We start from the raw sequence: 20,292 nt of genomic DNA, 5'->3' as shown, positions 1-20,292 counted from the left end.
GACTGAAGCAAAAGGCTTACTGAAAGCCGGATACAATAGACTTAGATAGATATTAAAATGCCTCCTTCTAGGCCCTACATAAAGCAGAGACACAGTAGAGATCTATGGGTTGAATGGATGCCTGAATACTATCATTTACCTCCAACACCCAGCTTAACATGGTGAACATTCCTGGTATCTTAACAGGGTACATTTGCTTTTAGCCCAAAAGAAGACTGAGAGAAAACAGACATTTGGGGGACATGATGGGTCTTTAGTTACTACCGTCTGCATAAAACAATGTTCTATGTGCTTTCATCCCTTGGAATACCTGTATTTGTAACAGCTATAACTTTGCAGATTGTCTATACCTTCACGAATCAAAGCAGCCTATGGAATGGTGGCACGGACAGCCCAGCAGGGAGCATCTTAGGAATGTAGAATCTTGAACCTCACTGAGTTCAACTGAATCAGAATCTCCATTTTAACAAAATCCCCACATGACTCATAAGCATGTTAAAGTTTGAGAAGCTCTAGTCCATAGTCTTGTTTTCTAGGTAAAATGATAATTTAAGTATATTTTATTTGACATTAGAAGCGATCCAAATGACCAGTAATATTCTGAAATAAATTATGATAAAGAGTAATGATATCCTGAAATGAGATAAAGAAAAACCACCTGGAGGACAGGTTAAGAACTGTAAGAAACATAAATGATCAAAGCGGGAATTGTATTTCTCAGTTACCAGTACTTATTGCAATCAGATGTATCAGGGGGTGATTGTGGGTGCTTTGGGACTGCTTAATGGGAAATCTGGTAGTCTGCCACACGCCTCAAATCATCAGTGAGCTTGCTTAGGAGTGTGGCTTGATTCCCTTATCAGTATGCAAAATCAGGATTGAGTCTAGAAAAAAATGAAGTATAAAAATCTGACCTCAAGTGGCTGGGCAATAGGCCAATAACAATAGCAACAATGTATAAACCAACAAACAGGTGGGGGAGTGTCTGTCTAAAACCCAAATAAGGATGGTAGTATTATGGGAAAAAAAATCCCACTTAAAGGCTATCTTTTATTAGACATACAGTCAGATGACAAAATCCAGTAGGTACATATCAGAAAATCAACTCAAAAGAACACTCACCGGGAGGAAAGGCTTGGCTTCCCACTTTTGCTACAGCTGGTATAAATTCCTGGGCCATCATCAAAGAAGCTTCCAAGTGCCAACTTCTGTCTGATAGACTCTCTCTCATTTTTCTGTGCCTAAAATTTCAAGAAAATAAAAAATGCTGATAAGCGGGCAGATACATCACAACCACAGGCAGCCTAACTTGCTAAGTTTCTTAGAACTGTAACATTAGATGAAACATAAATAAATAGGCTGCGGCACAAGAGCATTTGAATTATTAAAAGCTGAAGTGAAACCAGTCTCTTCTGATTCCAATCTCAATTCTTCAGAGCCTTTTATGATCTCTAGTCCAGGTAATCTCTGTTGTGGGGCTATGTGATCTTCACTAGGATGGACGCAGACAATTTGGCACTGTAATCTTTCTTATTCTTACCTGCTAGATACAGCAGAATAAAGTCGTGGAGGGCATGCACTTTCTCCTCAATCAAATCACTTTGATCCCAAATGTGGCCTTTCCCTGGATCTTGTTCTCTCTCTTCCTTACATGTCTCTTTATCCAGACCACTTTCTCTAGGGCAAGAACATTAATCCATTTGACCAACATGTGCTGGGTCTCTCAGAGTGGCAGATGCCACACTATGATGCCAGAATAGAGCTCAGGACAAGACAGGCACAGTGCCTGCCTTCATGGCCTTATAGTCTTGTTGGGGACTATAGTTTCTGTTCAAGAGTTAGTCTTATTTCACCAGGTTTAGAATGTGAGAAGCCCTGAAAAATAATGTCTGGAATAGCTTGAGAATTCTAACTGGGCCCAGTGGGTTCATATTTTGAAGGGAAGTCAGGTCCATGTGCATAGGAAAAGGATTTGGTAAACTACACTACTGTGATCACTTGGGTATGTTTACAACACTTCGCTTCCCATAAAAAAAACCCATAAAAACTCACCATGCTGAACTTTTAAACCCTTTAAACAACAGGGGAGAAGATTAGAAATGATTTCCTTAGTTAAAAGTGAAATCACTACAAAATACAAATGCGATGAGTCAAAAATCCTGGGCTGGGGATGAGATTTTGGTTTTCTGCTTTGTGAGATGATGATGGCCATGAGAACTACCATTTTATGCTCTGAGCAGGGGGTTAAAGATTACACTGAGCAAACTATATTACAAAACCCAAGTCATGTGACTGGGCAGGGCTACTGAGGGCTGAGTGGTGCCTTGATTCTCTCAAGAGGAGGTTCTGGAGCTACATCTAAGCATTGCCTTGTCAGAAAGATGAAATGCACAACCTTTTGGATGGGTGGCCTAAAAATGACTTAATTTCATCCCCAAGTGAAGCACAGTATACAACAGGTTAAGGCTGTTCTGTCTAACACGGGAGTTACCAGTCACATGTGGCTATGTGCACTTCAATTAATAATTAATTAACTCAGGTTAAAATTTCAGTTCCTCAGTCACACTAGCCTCATTTCAAGAGCTCGACAATCACAGGTGGCTGGCGGATACCATACCGGGCCGTACAGAATAAAACACACGACAGCATGGTACGACTGAGACAGTGGTTCCCAAGTTCCAGCTTCAACAGGCTGCATTAGAATGCCCTGTAGGGTTTCTAAACTATGTATCCCCTGGCTCTAGCACCAGACATTTAGTTTCAATAGGTTTGAGAAGTTCTAGTTCAAAGAAAGCTCATCTCTACTGCCCTTTTCTGTCATATTTTCAAATCCTTGGACACCATAAGCATTCTTTCAACTTTGACACCTAGGGATGACGTCTGTCTATATAGACAGCTCCCCGTTTTGGCATGTATCAGTGCAACTGTGTCATACTAGGAGCTAGTGTGTGTGTGTGTGTGTGTGTGTGTGTGTGTGTGTGTGTGTGTGAGAGAGAGAGAGAGATAGAGCCACAAAGTGAAAGGCTGCTTTTATACAGATTATTTTACAGATGTGATGCTGATTTCATACTGTGTACTTGGCTGGCACAGAACGGAAAGCAGGAATACCTTTTATTTCACCAACCACTTGCAAGTGTACTGCTGGGAACCTTAATTAAAGCAAACCACCCTTCCAAATGTGCAAGGCTGGTACTTGTGATGGTCCAGCCAAAACAGAATCACATCACTTTGACATCTTTACTTAAAACAAATTCATTTCAAAATCCCGATATCTGCCAGGCAGATTTTGTGTAGCGAGTGAAATTACATCTCAGTCCATAGAACAGGCAAAGGAGATTCTCACCCATTGCCCTCAACAGTCAGAGAACTGTAGAGTGGAACTGAATATCCAAATATAAAATCAGTAGGTAACAACACAAGTGTTAATGATTAATGTTCAACATGCTTGCCCAACATTAGCTTGAGGTCTGAAAGAGACTTTATTTAAAGTAAACACCTACCCCAGGTGTGAATGTGTGAATACACTCCTGATTTCATGTCTATCTTTCTTGACTTGTACACTAGAGCTACAGATATTGGAGCAGGCCTTCTTTACACAGAACATTTCATTAACAATTTAAAGAGGACTGCTTTATAATATACTTTCTTCCTCTTTTCTCTTTCTTTGGATACCACTGAAAAGTATATCATGAAAAGTATCTACATGCTTGACCAGAAAACCCCACAAAACAAAACAAAAAAGAATATAAATGCCAGCCATAATCCCATCACTTAGAGAAATCACTGCTAACATTTTGGTATATTTCCTCCTAGTTTTTTTTTGTTGTTGTTGTTTTTATCTTAAGTGTGCATTTTTTCCTCTTTATAAAATTGAGATCATATTGTTTATTATATTTTGAGAATTTCCCTTACAGCACTTCATATTCTTTAAAAACACAATTTTTAATGGCTGCAAATCATTCCATTCTATGGAGTTACCCTCTATGGTTAGCCATTTGGGTTGTGTCAAATTAAAAATCACGTAGAAATTAGCATCTTTACATAAAGCCCTGCCCACATGTCTGATTATTTCCTCAGGATAAGTTCCTGGAAGTGGAATTACCAGATCAGCTGAGTGTGAACATTTGTTGAGGCTCTTGACACATTCTGTCACATTGCTCTAGAGAAAAGCTGTTCCAATTCACATGCCCACCAGCAATGTACAAGGGTGCAGCTTCTACTATATCCTGGCTAACACTGTGCATTTTCACTTAAAAAATGTTGCTTTTAATTTCATAGGCAAAAAGTGGTATTGTTTTTATTTTAATTTCTTTCATTAACAGTTAGAGTAAATATTTAAATGTTTTTAGTTCCTGCACTTTCTTTTCTCTGAATTACTTATTCCTAGTTATACTTGTTTTTCTACAAAGGTTTGAGAGTTTTAAAGAATTTATATTAAGAGTATTTTTCCTTTTGAGTTTCAACTGTAAGTGTTATCTAGTTAAGTCAATAATTCACTTCCTCTATCATGTTGTTGATGGCTTTTGTGCTCGGAAAGCTCGTCCAAGTCCAGAGGTAAAGGATCTCCCTTGATGTTGGAGGGTTAAATGAGAGAATCTAGGTAAATCACTTAGCAGCTGTACCTGACCCATGGTACTGTAAGTCTGTGACAAATAGTAGCATTGTGGTTAATCCTCCAGCAATTTCTGCTTTGAAAATGAGGAAACTGGGGGCGGAAGAGGAGGATTCAAGTCCGTGCTTTCTGGCTCCAGATCTTTCTCTCTTTCACATCACTCTTTTACTCTCCCACCACCCCCTCCCCTCAAGCCCAAAGATATCCATCCTAAGCTGAGAAACAGCTAAGTGTAGGGGAAAAAGGAGAGGCTGACACAAACCACACTTTGCACTTATGGCAAGCAAAGCCATGTCCACTCTTAAAGCAGCCTTGGAAAATACCCTCATAAAACAAAAGTAAACATCTAAAATTGATATTGCTAGCAAAAAGCAAAAGGGCAACTGAGGAATAGCAGCTCATCCCTATGAGACAGAAAAACCCATTCAAGACCAAGATGAGAATAAAAATGTGCTTAGAAACTTAGCCCCAGGAAGTTTCATCTGCTGTTAAATTCCCTACTGCCAGCCCCTGTGTCTGAGCAGATTAAGGCTCGCAGTGACTTTCTAGGTTGCCATGTGTGACATGATCTTAGAACATGGACCCCTGAACACTTTTAGACTCTAAATGCCAATGCTCAGCCCTCCCCAGTGTGCACCTGTTCTACTGCAATTCCCCAAACTTGACGAGCACAAAGAAGGGTATTTGGTAAAGAAATAAAAATCAAAATGTTGTTTGGGTAGATATTGTCTATCTCCAAATTGAATATGTCCCCAAGTCCCTTCCATACTTTTTTCTGGATACAGCGGGTGCCTACCCCTTGCACACCAATATCTCCCCTGCATTCCCTGCTCAGGCTGTGCCTTCATGCCCCTGGCCCAGTTCACCTCACTAGCAGCATGATGGTGTCTCTGAAGCAGGGCCCACCGAGCCTTCAACATGCTAATCTGCACGTGAATGTACAGACGGAGGACTGGGTATTTTCTGCACTTCCAACATTTATTTAATTGACAAACTGTATTTCTGTTGGGGCATCTATGGGCCTATGGGTTCTCAGGAACACACTTCAGGAAAAAATATCCTAAACCTAAACCTAAAGCCATCTGGTGCTCAGGACACTTTGAACAGCTGCTTCCTTTCGACTCTTGCGCAGATGATGAAACCCACACAGCCGGAAAGGGCCTGTCAAACCAGGAGGAAGAGGTTCCTGAAACCCCCCTGAGAAAAGACATATTTAAAGAAGCTTGGCCTAGAGAATCAAAAGACCCAGCTGAGGAGGATGGCACAGAGGTGCGGTGGGAGTAAAACCAGGTGTAAGATGTGGAGCAGGAACGGTCTAGGCCTGGCTAGGATTCGGTTGTGGGAGGAAGGAAAATGTTTCCCCCAATTTCCTATCTTCCATCTCTTCCCAGGATTCAGCTTTCCCTCCTTCCCAGCTCCATGTGTTTCTTACTGTTGTTACCTGTTCATCATGGCAACTGAAATAGACTTTTTTGTTATGGGATATCCTTGTTTTATAATACTCACTGCCTCTGCTCATTTCACTACTAACCCTTACAGATACCATTTCTAGCATCCTCTTTTCCGCACTGCTGAACTGTTGCCTAGTTCAGTGCTTTTCAGACTTCAGGGTGCATGTGAGTCGCCTGAGGACCCTGTTCAGATGCAGATTCTGATTCAGGGTCAGGGCCTGAGACTCTGCATTTCTAATAAGTTCGAGGAGTTACAAGGGTTAGAGGTTTCACAGGAGATCCTCCCTAAGGTCGAGAAGCCTCACAGGCCTTGGCTGCTCTTTCTTCATCTTCTACACTGGTGCTACACACAGGAAATGCTTGTTAAAGCAACAAAGGAAATACTTTCTACTAATGGCAAAAAGGGAAACAATGCACCACTGAAGAAAAACTTGCTAAGGATTGTGAGCAGCATCATCCCAGAAGCTAATGAGTACACTGGACCCCCATGGTCCGGAAAAAAAACTCAGGATGGCAGAGGTTGCAGACAGGGTCTGCCAAGCAGTGGATAACACAGGTAGGCATGCATGTGCACGCACAGACACACACACACACACACACACACACACACAGAAACCCTCAGTCTTGATTGCGCATGAGAATTGCCTAGAGAGTTGTGAAAACACAGAGTGTTTTTCTGTTTCAGCAGGTCTGGAATAGAGCTGAGAGGTGGATTTCTAACAAGTTCCCAGATGCTGCTGATGCTGCTGGCCCAGGCACTTTGGGAACCACAGCTTTAAACAATTGAACAGATCAAGTAGCTAGATGAACAGAGTTGGTTCTCCTTTAGCTAAGCATACATCTGTTCCATGTGGCAAGTCCAGACTCTGGAGCCAGGTGGATTTCATTTGCAGCAGTCTGGCCTCTGCCAAGGCCTTGCCAGGATGCCTGTTTTGAAGCAATTAATGATCCCCTTGCTTCAGTGCAATCTATTGCCTAGTGATATCTGGCATCATTGCTATTAGCAGCATCCACCAGGGATGCAACTGGGATTCTGGGGCTCCCTGTGGAAAAGTACTTTTCCTTTAGGAAAATAGTAGTCATTCTTGTTTCTTTCCTCAGCTTGCAAGACAGTTTTATTCTAACATTCATAGGCAGCATTACAGTGTGGGGGAGTCTGAGGCTCTTAAACATGACCCAGAAGTACAGAACTTATTTGTTCATTAGGTAAATTTTATTAGTTTTCTTTCTAACAAAAAAGCAAAAAGAAAACCCAAATATGCTGATCGTTCTTTTTAATTATTTTCTCACTGAGATAAACTTTGGATCTGTCACAAGATCAAAATATAAAAACAGTATTCCATAAATTGCATGCTTTTGAATGTCAAGTGCTTAAATACTTGCACTATGCAGGTTATTTCAACTTCTTGCATCTTATTTTATCCCCTGGGAAGTGTTTTTTTAATTATTAGTAAAAATATAAGTTATATAACATAGTATCTTTCCATTTTATCACTGAATAGATATGAAAATCTGGACACTTTTTTTCATTTTGTATTGACATTTTGCATTTCAGGAACTTAACAATAAACATCCCAGAAAGGTCATGATGAGCCACCAAATCAGGTTTCCTAAAATGCCGTTGAAATTTCTTATCTTTGCATCCTTGCACCAATGCGTCTGAACAAGTTTCTTTGGATGGGTGTCAGCCTGGGCTCTAAGGCAACATTGGGTCCTTACACTGCAACTTGCTCACAACCGGTATTCATGAGAGAGCCGGCCTTGGATGCCCAAAGTCCAGGATGGGCACCCAAGGAGAAGGACTCTGGGACCCAGAGCCTTCTGACACCTGTTTTACTTGAGAATTGGTTGACATCAAAAGTGCCGAGATGCCAGTCCAGGGAATGAAGATGTTTGTTTACAATTAGTCTGTGAGGATGGCTTTTCCTAGTGTTGACTACATTCCTTCTTCTCATGCTACAGGGAAGTGACATAAACAGAAGCAGGCAGACAGAAGTGCCATTGTGCAGAGTCGCTAACACTTGAGTAGTCTACTTGTTAAGGATCAGAGCAAAGGTATTTAAAAAGCACCTAGGATTAAAGTCCAGCAGTCACTTAGAATGGGAACTTTGGTGAAGGTAAAGGAGTTCATCACCCAACCCACAACTACTGTGTTTCAACATTACATCCCAGAGCGGGGTGAGGAACCTGTGGCCTTAAGGCCATATGCAGCCTTCTAGGTCCTTAAGTGGGGCCTTTTGATTGAATCCAAATTTTATAGAACAAATTATTTTATTAACACATCTTTATTCATCTTTTATACTTTTATTTTATTTTTAAAATGAACCGACTTAAAAAAATAAGTTTCAATGAAATCATCCTCCCAGATTGACCAGCACAATTAGAACATTAGTAAACCATAAGGGCTAAAATGACAGCTGCTACACTCATGGGTTAGTTCTAACTTCCCACACCTGACTGGCACCACTACCGCATGAGGCTGGTCGGTGAGAGTTTATGGGGGTCAAGTACACCAGTATGTTATCAGCTTTTGACAACAGTGCACTGTGTTTCTGTCTGAAGTAAAATTTGTGAGAAGTTGCACAGCTCAACAGTATTTTTTAATTCTGTCTACTTAACAGCCCATCATGTCAAAGAAGATCAAGAGAATGCTGAAGGAAGAAAACAGATTTTTTAACGAGGATTGGGAATTGCAATATTATCTTGTTTCTGCTAAAGATAAAATGATTTGCTTGCTTTGTGATACTGCAATATCAACATTAAAGAAATTCAATGCTCATCACCATTATAACACTCATAAGGAAAACAAATATTTTAAATTAGAGGAAGAGGCATGAAAGTTTGTACTGCAGAAAGTAAAAGATGAAAAGCAGGCCAGACACAGTGGCTCACACACGCACTCTGCAAGGCTGAGGCGGGAGGATAGCTTGAGCTCAGGAGTTTAAGGCCAGCCTGAGCAAGAGTGAGACTCTGCCAACCCCATCTCTACTAAAAATAGAAAAATTAGTTAGTTAGGCACAGTGGTGCACACCTGTAGTCTCAGCTACTTGGGAGTCTGAGGCAGGAAGATCTCTTGAGCCCAGGAGTTTGAGGTTGCAGTGAGCTCTGATGATGCCACTGCACTCTACTCCGGGTGACAGAGTAACAGACTCTGTCTCAAAAAAGAAAAAAAGAAAAAAAAAAAAAGATGAAAAGCAAAAGCAAAGACTATTCTTTTAAGCACCAAGAAGACCTGGAAATAGTGGCACTGAAGCAACTTATAAAGTGGCTACATACTTGGGGAAAAAGAGAAGCCGTTCAGTGATGTAGAAATTGTGAAAGAATGCATTGTCGAAATTGTAGGATGCTTAGACCCCGATAATGTTACAAAGTACAAAAAACTGCCTCTTTCAAGGAGAACCATAACTGATCAGCAGCATGAATTAGTCTTCAACTTAACATTTATGCAACACTTCAAAATGAAAATATATATAATTCAATCACTTTGGATGAATCAACTGATACTACTGACTTGACGCAGGTTTTATACTTCGTTCAGGTCATAACAGTAGATTTTCTTTGCTATGAAGAATTACTCACTCTGGGCACTCTTGCAAACAGAACACAGCGAATAGATATCTTCAACAACTTTCAAGATAAATGTCATGAAGTTGGACCAACTTTGGTAAATTTAGTGAATGTATTTACATATGGTGCAACTTCCATGAGAGGAAAACGTGAAGGGTTTGTTGCACAGATAAAAAAAAGTATGAACAGATACCGATGCTTTCATTTTTTTTTTGTTATAGCTTGCATCAGCAAAATCTGTAACCTAAAGTTACTATTTTAAGTGACACTTTGCAACAAGTTATAAATATTGTTAACTATATTTGTGCAAATGCAACACAGCATAGTCAGTTGTGTAACATGCTAAAGTTGAACATGAGGTATTCAGTGTGGATTTGCTGTACCATTCTAAAGTGCATTGGCTATTGCAGGAATGGGCATTAACCAAAATTTTATCCCTGTGAGAACAGATAGTTAAATTTTATGAAGAACAGAATCAGCAATTCGAATTGTTGAAAGATTTCTATAGGAATGCAGCATTTCTGTCTGATGTATCAAATCAAAATGACTTGAATATTTCTTTGCAAGGTAAACTAATTCTATATATGATATGTGGCAAAAAAAAATCCAAGCATTTCAAAAAAATCTATTTGTTCAAAACACTTCTTAAAAAGAAAATTTTGGATAAACATTTTCTCCAGTTAGCAAAGGTCACTGATAAGCAGGATGATATATGTGAATCACCTGAAGAATATGCAGCTGTTATAGACCTATTGGAGAGTACAATGAAAGGTTTACTGACTTTGTGAATCATGACATCACACTCAAATTAGCATTTCAGCCTCACCTAGTTGGTATCACCAAGAAACCTAAAGAACTACTGCTGGAATTGATTGAGCTCTTGGTAGATGACATTTTCAAGTCATTGTTTGATGCAAAGAAGGATCCAGTTGAAATATGGAAAAATGCAGTAGAATACCCATGCCTTCAGCAACATGCTCAAAAAATGCTTTCTTGCTTTTCAACCACTTATTGCTGCAAATCTCCAGTCTCCTAACCTAACCCAAATCAAGATGCCCTTAAGGTCACAAACGACTAATACCCATCTAGAGCATCAACTGAAACTGCGGACCTCCATGCTGCAACCAAATATTCAAATACTTTCCAACTAAAAGCAGACACAACAAAGTCATTAAAAGGTACTTTAAAATTAACAAATAGTTATCATTTTTTGAAATTATTAAGTTCATAGTTAGATTTTTATAAAATAATATACCTTTTTAAATATATCTAAGTGAAGTTTCTTGAATGTGGCCTTATTGATTACAGCTAAATTAATGCAGCCTTCCAACATGCAAATGTTCCCCACCCCTGTCCTAGAGGGATACAGTTGAAAACTAAATGATTTTCCTCCCCTATGAGCAGCATATCTAAAAGCCAAACTGCTGGGAATGAGCCTGAGCTCCTTCTGGTTCTCAAATGATTGCCCACAGAGACTACTTTTGAACACAGGGTAGTGTTATCTGGCAACTCTATTTTTAGCAGGTGCCATTTTGGGAGCCTGTAAATCCATCACAGTCATTCAGTATCACCGTCAGGAACACAACAGTCCAGAACACCTACTGCATGTTATGAAACGGCCAGACCTTAATCCACTGCCTGGAAGACAGTGTCCTCCACCCCCCATGTCAGGATGGACTTAGGATCTGGGAGAGGAGGACACAGACACACGACCAGAAAGGAGGCAGGGGTGGGGGATTTGGAGTCAAGAAGACCCAGGTTAACATACGGACTCAGACACGAGAGCAAGTTACTGAAACTTTTTGAGCTCCAGTTTATTCTTTTGAAAGATGAGATAATACATATTTTTATGTTGTTTTAATGATTAGATGAAATACTATATAGAAAGTGCTTGGCACAGTGCCTGGCACAGAAAGAAAACTTTATTAAACGGTAGCTGTTGTTAATATTAAAAGGGTGAGAAAGGTAGTGAGAAGAGTGGAGAAAGGGAGAAAAAAAAAAGAGCCAGAAGTATCTAGAACAGGGCAATCTATAGAGACAGAAAGTAAGTTAGTGGTTCTAAGAGGCTAAGAGAAGGAGGGACTGGGGAGTAACTGCTAATGGGTATAGGGTTTCTTTTGGGGGTGACAAAAATGTTCTGGAATTAGATGATGGTTTGCACAACTGTATGAATATACTAAAACTCCTCAAAGTGTATACTTTAAAATGGTGAATTTTACATAGGTGAATTATACCTCAATTTTTAGAAAGCCATGCACATACACAAAAACGAAAGAGAGCCGGAAGCCTAAGGAAATTGATGAGAACAGGGAGAAGGAGACAAAGCAGAGAAGCTGAGGAAGACAACCACGGCATGGAAAACGGTGCCTGTGTGCGTGTGCACATGCACGAGTACATGCAGGTATGTGTGCATGTGTGTACACACTGTGAGAAGAACGAGAATAAATTTAACATGCCTGGCATTTAACTGGAAAATCTAGTTACCGGAAACGACCCGTCCCCTGACCATACCTGAGGTGTGCCAGTGAGGTGATATGACACAACGGACCCTGAACTAGGAGCCAGGAGGCTTCCTATTTATAACAGCTAAGACTGGCAGGGCCGATTCCCCCCTTTAAAGGAAAGGAGACCCTGGCCCACAAAAGGGAAGAGATCTTCCCCAGGTGGCTGAGGTGAGGCCAGGCCCCAGGCTTCGGTGACTTGACGTGGTTCCTCTGGCATATTCAGCCTTCACAGACAGGAGGACGTGAGGGTTAATGGAGGTCGACGGCTGCTTTTCCTCAGTAATTGTGTGGGGAGGGCACAGCGCTTGTCTGGAATGGCAGCTGGCATTCCGTGTTCCTGTTTATTGCAGTTTATCTCAAGCAGTCATTTCCATTCACCTTTTAAAAAAAACATGAGGCGCAGCTGTGGCTTCACTTTAAATATTGTTCCTTCCAGCCTTTTAATTTTTTCACGGGGGCCTCCCTAATCTTTCACCATAATTGGATGCACAATGCTAGAGACAGCACCCCTGAGGAACAAAGCCAGGCAAGAGGCTTGCCCAGTCCTGGGCCCACACATCGCCCCGTCCTCAGCCTCTGCATTCTGCGCAAAGTAGCCTGGGAACAGAGGGCAAAGCCAATTTCCCTGCATTTTCTCTGCTCTGGGACAAAGCTGGAGCCAGTCTTCTGCCATAGTCTAGACTAAATCTTTAATTTTTTCTCTCTCTCTCCATTGGTGTAATTTGGATCTTACCCCGCCACACACGGCGTGGGCTGCAACTTTTAGAAGTCCACACTGGCTGCCACTGAATCCTCTTCCAGGCAGCATCAATTGCGAGTAGCTTACTTGTCTGTGTGCCCTCCCATTCTGACCATAAGCTCCTGCAGGGCAAGCTCAGTCTCCTTCTGCGATCCTGTGAATCAGCACGGTGACTCCTGTGCTTCGTGCCACCTGGTCCTGAAGACAATCCGCTGTGTGGTTCTTTACCAGAGGATCAGAAGTTGCTCACAGCAGGACAGGGAAATAATGGGCTGAAACACACACACCTCAGGTTCTGCTGAAGTCTGTATTTTTCTTCCTAAACACTAAGATCTGTTTTCTGTTGAGTACAGTTTTACTGTTATTATTGAGTAAACCAGAGGTCCTTAATGAAACATCTTTCTTACAATCAGGACTTTCCCCAAGGAAAAGAACAGATGTATAATCTTTTCCTTCCTTTGCCTCGGTGGAATCTAATTTTAGTCATCAGAAAGTGACCTTTCCCCCAAAGGCTGTTTGTCTGACTTTAAAACAACCCTGTAAAATAATCCCTACACACATGTGGTATTTATTAGTGTAACTGGTTCAGGGAATTCTATGGTACCTAGGCAGGGGTATATCGATTTTCCAATTGTTTTTGACAAGTGGCCTCAAAGTGGGTCAGAGTACCAGAGGAGTTGAAAAAAGAAATATTAGAACTTTTAAGTTTATATTTTAAATACTTTATTCCCTAAACTATCTATTTGTGTATATGTTTTACACACATAACATATTTTTATGATGGTGACTGAGTGTAATTTCTTAATAAAATATATATATATTAGAGGTATAGACTCAAAAACATTTTACTGAAGGATGCAAGGTCAAAAAAGCCTTCAGAACACTGCTTTATGGCACCTGATTTAATTTTCTACTTAGCCAACCAAACAACAAAAACATTAGAGGAAAAAAATTAGAAAAGGAAGATTCTAATTAGTGAAAGTGATTTTTATGCTTGGTAACTGTTTTCCTATTCTTTACATTTTAAAAAAGCATATGTTGCTCTGTTTCACTAGAAGCTCTTAGTGAGATTACAGATAGTGGTTCTTAAAAGCATAGTGAAGACTTCAATGTAACCACGATATACTTAAACTTGACAGCACTCTGCCTGAGAAAGGTATTCAAAAAGCTGAAATGACAAGAGAACAACTCTCACGCTTTGGGTCCAGAACACGATATGCTGATCTCTAAGCATTCCACACATCTAGAACTTTCATCTAGTGTTTTTTTGTCCTAACTTATCAGATACTATTTCTCCTAAAATCACATGCAGCACTCTACTGCCTTAGGTAGATAACGGGTTACACAATGCGACTGTTTTGTTGTTGTTGATGATTTAAGCTCCCTGAGCCTTCCATGTTTGTAGCTTTAGTCAGCCCCATCTCAGGTTGCCAGCATGCCATCACTCACTTATTTCAGGCATCTGGGTTCTCTTGCTCTCTGGTTCTAAGTAGAATAAAAACTACAGTGGTCATGACTTTATTGTTAATGCATTAGCAATGGTCTGTCTTTCATTTTTTCTAAGCGCAAACTGACCTACACTTTTCATTATGAGAAATGGTTTGACAAAGGCAACTGTGCCCAGTTCTTTGGCACTGAAAACAGAGGAAGTATGAGAAGGGCACACTTGTTCTGCAGGGTCGGGTAAGTGATCCCACTCTTGTGGCAGAGTGTCCCAAGCGTCTTTTGCACATTGCTTTGGGGAGGAGCAGACAGCTGAGAAAGGTTAGGGTTTCAGGACTTGGTGAACTTATCGCCTTGGGCACTCGTTCCCTTCCTGGGGATCACAGGGACTGAAAAACGCACAGGGCAACGTGGCAGATCCTTGAAACCTCTTTTACATATTTAAGTTCTTTCTCAGCTTCTGGAGAGAGAACATAAGCTATTGTTAACTACGCTAAGAAATAAAGTATATACTTAAAATAGCCTCTACACTCACACAAATATTTTCTACAATATACATATGACATAAACTGCCATATTTTATATTACTATGCTTATCATGGTACAAGCTTCCTTCTATATCTCACTCTGAGGAAAAAAGTTAATGATGTATTTGAGCAAACAAAATTTAGCAGCAAGTTTTACTGTTCTATCAGGCTATGTTAACTGATATTTGTCTCTGAGGGAAAAGAGGTCTTCATCTCCAGGTGCAAGAGGGAAGGGCCCTTATTCTTCATATTGTGCTACATTGTGAACTACATTTGACTTATAGCAAATAACAAGGGGGGAAAGGACATAGTGTGTGTTTAGCCTTCTGTGGAAAGATAAGTATATACTTGTAGTTTAGTTTCATGACCTCACCCATATAACTAAAACTATTTTTACTTGGGCCTATTATTACCAGAGAAGTAAAATATAAAACATTCTCAAAATACATTTGCTAACTTTCAAAAGAAAAGGCAAGCAAAGGATTAACAGATACTGTAATAATTTTTTAACACTCCCATTTTTCTTAATAAAGCTTTATATTTTTCATTGCTAAAAAAAGTCAAACTTAGAAAAATAGGTTAAACACGCTAGCAATTATAGCAGGTGAACTGTCAATAATTTTTAAAATACTCCTTTATGTTAAAAGCTTGCCTAGCAATTAAATGCATAGAAGAATTTTTTCAGCTTCAGAATAACATGTGTAGTTTAGTTAATGCTATAAATATATTAATGAATATAAGCTGGGAAAGGCAGAAAGAACTCTCTTAGCTTACTGCATTTAATTCTGTGCATTTAGTTTTCTTGACTATATTATGGCAATGGCCACTGAGTGTGGAATTTGGCCACTCCTCAAGAGTGATCTTTCTCCCAGTTAGAAAAATGGTCCAATTGTTTATAAACAAAAGAGCTCTCCCCCCTTACCTTTTTATAATTCCCCTCCATATCCAATAAGGATTCTTGACGGATGATGTCATCCATTCCATCACTGTCCAAATTCATCCTTTAACTCTTTAGAATTTCACTTAAGAAATAACCTCCCATGAATTCGGATAGGCTGAGGTGCCAATTGCCCGGCACCCTGGCTACTGCTCATGCCGACATGGAGAGCCAGCTAAAAGTCTGTGCCCAGTGAGTGTGTTCTTCCCCCCTCTGTCCTGTAGACCCGGCCCCTCCCAGCCTCCCTGCTCTGTCCCTGCTCTGGCGCTGGGCAGCTGCCGCTCTCTGAGGCTCACTCTGCTCCTGACACCCCGCTGGTTGAGAGTTCAGCCTTCCCACCATCTGCTGTCACCTTCCCCTGAATGATCCCGCCCAGATTCCTCTCCTCAGCACCTTTCCTCTTCCCAATAAAGGAAAAGAGAGGCACAAAGCTTCAGCCAGCTGACTCAACTCCTCAGTTCAGGGTTGAGTGTGGATAAGAGTTCTGCAAGGAAAACTAGCAATCTTATTCCAAACCAGGGGTAGACTGTGTGGGATAAAAATAGACGCTAAAACTTCCAGCTTCACAGACTTCACCAGTGAGTTAAAAGCCTGGTATCCCACGACAAAATGAAAACAGTATAATTTAAAGGCTGACCTGTAAGACAGATGTTTGCTTTTTTTTTTTCTTTTTCCCCAAACCGATCATTTCTTAAAATCAGATGTAAAAGTTTCATCTTCTGTGAGGAGTCCCAGCACAAGGCTGAAATTGACTTCCAACACAGAGAAGGACCCCTCGGCCTTATGAGCAGTGCTTTGTTCTATTAATATAAGCAAGAGAAAAAGATCCATCAACTTTTCTTTAAATTCAACCAGTGGCAGGCTTTTTCACAAAAGTGAACGTTCTTTCTGCTGCTCTCTTTACCCTTTTCCCAGGGCTTCTGGTTTTGTTTACAAGCTTTACGTACAGGGAGGGAAAGGCCCACAGCTGGAGGATGTCCTGGTGCAAAAAGCAGACGAACGGAAGAGCACACACTCATCATTGGTGAATTATTACTGTCATAAACTAAAAAACATACCCACTGTTTACTTCAAAAAAACAAAGCGAAGAATTCAAAGGCCAAGACTCCATTCAGCAACACCATCTTACACTCTGACATGCTTAGATAGAAAGAAGCAAGTGTCTTAGTCCACTAATTTTCTAATATAGATTCTCGAGCAACTGCGACACTGCTAAGAACAGAGTTCTAAGAGCAAAAGTGCCATTCAAGGTAAGCTCTGGCATCTGGAGCTCCGCTGATGTGCTCACCTTCAGTTGTCTACTTATTTCTCTCTGTAATTTTTTTTTAATTCAGTTTGTGGCATAAATGAGTCTCAAGGTAGTTTATTACAGCCCCACTTCTATAAAGTAAATACTTTCCTCCACAGCCCCTGATCCAAATCCAAACTCTCCCTTCACTCCATTCTTATCCCCCCACATCAGTTCCCAAGAGAATGAATTGCCCATTTGTCCAACATTACAATAGCAAGTTGTGTCTCATGGGACGTACTTGCATTTGGGCAGGGCTTCTCCCTCGCAGAGATCTCCCCTGTCTTGCTCTCCTCCAGACCCCGGGACCCTCACTCCAGAATGCTTCCCAGGGCTGTGGCAATGCTGGCCAATGAGCTGCCCCCAGTGCAGAGGTTCACAGTGCAGGAGAATTCATCAAGGCAAAGGCTTTGGGGTTAAAATGAAGAATGCTCTACTTTGAAGGACCCTGTGTACATTAAATCCTGCCAAAGGAGGTTACTTAAAACGAAGGATGTATGAACCTTCTTACATGACATATGTTAGCATGACAACAAGAGCCACCCTTGTGTCAGGCCCTTTCTTTACACGTGCCTCTTACATATGTCTGCAATCCTCTCAATAACCCTATGGAGTAGACATTATCATCAGTTGCATTTTATAGCTGAGTGAAGAGAGCTCAGTAAGGTTAAGTAACTTGCCTAAGGCGTGGCAGCTAGTCAGTCAATGGTCAGGTCAGAATGTGAATCTGTGCTCTCTGCCTCTGTGGCCCATGTTCTAAATGGGTATGCTAGACTGGCTCCTCCACTGCCTTCCAGCTGCCTCCATAAAAAACAATTATACCCAACAAAATAATCAAGCATAGCTTTTAAAAATTAGAGTTCAATACAGAGAAATCCAGCAGTGTTCCCCATTTAACAACATCGTGCACCGAATCAATGTTTTATAAATCATAAATCTGGAACACCCAGCACATATGCCCTGCTAATGAAGCCTCAAGAAATGAAAGGAAAGCTGCTTCCCGGATGGTCATGACCTAGCAAGCTGTATGGTGAATTTTCCTTTCTACTTTGCGATGATGCTTTTGGCATCATTGTGGGTTCTTTCCAATAGCGATTATAGTTTGAAGCTTTTTTCTAAGGGGACAGGGATTTGTGTTTATTCATCTTGTTTATGCCATAGCATCTAGAACACTGCTTTGCACACAGTAAGTGCACAATGAAGAGCTGTTGAATAACTATGTGAACAGAGGAGAAATGAATATGCTGTTTCAAATGTTTCCTTGCAGTGCTGTCCACAGGAGGAAACATTAATAGTTTACATTAGTGCTTTTCAACAGAAATCCATGGACTCCACATATGTTCAAAAGGTAAAAATGGGTCTGCTCTGGTTGAAGGAGGGGGCTGCCACGCCCACCTGCATGCGCCATTATCCGGTTATCCCAGCCCCCAGCACAGCCTCTCAGGAAAGCTCTGTGGACAAGAAGCCCTAGGACCCTGCAGGCCCTGCACACTCTGCAGACCAGAGCTTGGAAAGCTCTAAAGACCTGAAAAATGGCTCTTTCACAATAGCAGCAAAGCAGCATTCTGCTCCTGGCTCTGTGGCTGCACTGATTTCTAGATCTCAGTTCACTCTACTTAGAGTTCAGCTGCTACAAGAATTTCAGTCTCTTACCTGGGTTAGCATCCTCGTCCAATTAGCAACCTATAATCAATAGCTAACATGGATGAAGTTATAAACATTTAGAGATTACAAGACTCAGTAAAGATACAAAAAAGGCGAAGACTCGTTACTAACAACTTTTTACTTTAATTTAAACTGGGTGAGCTTAAATATACAGTTAAAATGAGAAAAATTGAACTCTCATGATTATGTGTATGTATATACATACAAATTAGTATTTATGTCCTACTAATATATTAATGTATACATATATATGCATAATATATTAATGTATGCCTTTTGGGAAAGGCACCTCAAAATCTAAGATGGAAGTTTCCCAACCAAACACCAGCAAAAAGGATTAGCAGTGAGATTACTAAAAGACCATTCTACTCCTCTACACCCACCTCCTTTCTTGTCATAAGTGATTCTCTAATGAGTATTATATAAAGACAGGTGGTAGAACATCTCCTCCTGAAACACGGATGTACGATCTTGAAGGACAGCCCCAGTGGTGGTACTATTACTTTGCACCCTCCCTAAAGAAGCTCAGCACATAGGCAGGCTCCTCAGCCCAACGCTTTCCAGACAGAGCTGTACCACTGTTGTCATGAGGGCTTGTGCCAGCTTAAGATATCTGACAGTTTCCTATCGGGTGTGATAGGACTGACCCTTGATGCTCTCTAGAGTTTTTCCACTCAAAGCATGTTCTCTGACCAGAGCATCGACAACATCTGGGAGCTTACTGTAATAGAAATGCAAACTCTCAGGTCCCTCTCAAGACCTACTGAATCAGAAATTGCATTTTAAAAAAGAGATCTCTAAGATTTTGGGGTGCATCTTAAATTTTAAAAGCCCTGTCTAAAACTTTAAAAAAATCATTATAAAAATCCATTATCCTTCTATCTCAGATCATATTTCCAGGCAGGGTGGCAAGACCCTGACTTCAGATGCTTGGGATCAATACTGTAATTAATTTCATTTTCAAGAGGTTCAAATGAATATGGGAAAAGAAAAAGCAAAACCAAACACCATCTCAGCGGAGACTTGACTTGAATGTAATGCCTGGCGGTTTGGCAGCGGCTATGCAAACAAGGGGAGAACAGGCACCCCTATCCTTCCCACAGGGATTGTCTCTGGTTCCTCCTCTGCTGCTGCTTTTTCTAAAATGACCTGTCCAGGCATAGATGGGCCTAAATACTAATGTTCTCCCTTAGAAAACGTACTCATAGCCACTTAGAATCCCTGAGGTTGAAGGGGCCTCTTCCTACTCTCCTGCCCTGAAATTCAAGGACTGGCATGGAGAGCTTCAGTTCCTGTTGAGCCATGATCTGAATTGCAAGGCACATTGCACACATGAGCTGATGCTTTTAAATGATCATTACCAGCCACTGGTGGAAATTATTGACTCTGAGAACACTGACCACATTACTGAGAAATCACTTATGCATTATCAAAAGCTTTCTCTCTTCATAGACAGAAACTCAATTTCATCCCGATTAACCCTTCAGTCTCCTACTGCTTTGCCCTCAGCCTTAATGTCCATACTTCATATGCCAGATTTATAATTGCTTTTCAAATAA

The 20,292-nt window shown here is 40.8% G+C and overlaps 1 protein-coding gene across 5 annotated transcripts in view; it reads right to left on the bottom strand.

The window, feature by feature from the left end:
• Positions 1–20,292, bottom strand: part of LOC123630220 (schwannomin-interacting protein 1) — a 125,483-nt gene that overhangs the window by 27,728 nt on the left and 77,463 nt on the right. For 4 of the 5 annotated variants that reach the window (XM_045539556.1, XM_045539557.1, XM_045539558.1 and 1 more), the window contains one exon: positions 1,123–1,241. In XM_045539556.1, coding sequence (XP_045395512.1) covers positions 1,123–1,241 — 119 coding nt within the window. Of the gene's footprint in view, positions 1–1,122; positions 1,242–15,765; positions 16,268–20,292 lie in introns of those variants that run through there. The other variant, XM_045539559.1, reaches the window with a different exon arrangement.

This window comes from Lemur catta, chromosome 1 (assembly GCF_020740605.2).
Source record: "Lemur catta isolate mLemCat1 chromosome 1, mLemCat1.pri, whole genome shotgun sequence".
Taxonomy (NCBI): Eukaryota; Metazoa; Chordata; class Mammalia; order Primates; family Lemuridae; genus Lemur; species Lemur catta.
This window is presented reverse-complemented; position numbering and strand designations above follow the sequence as displayed.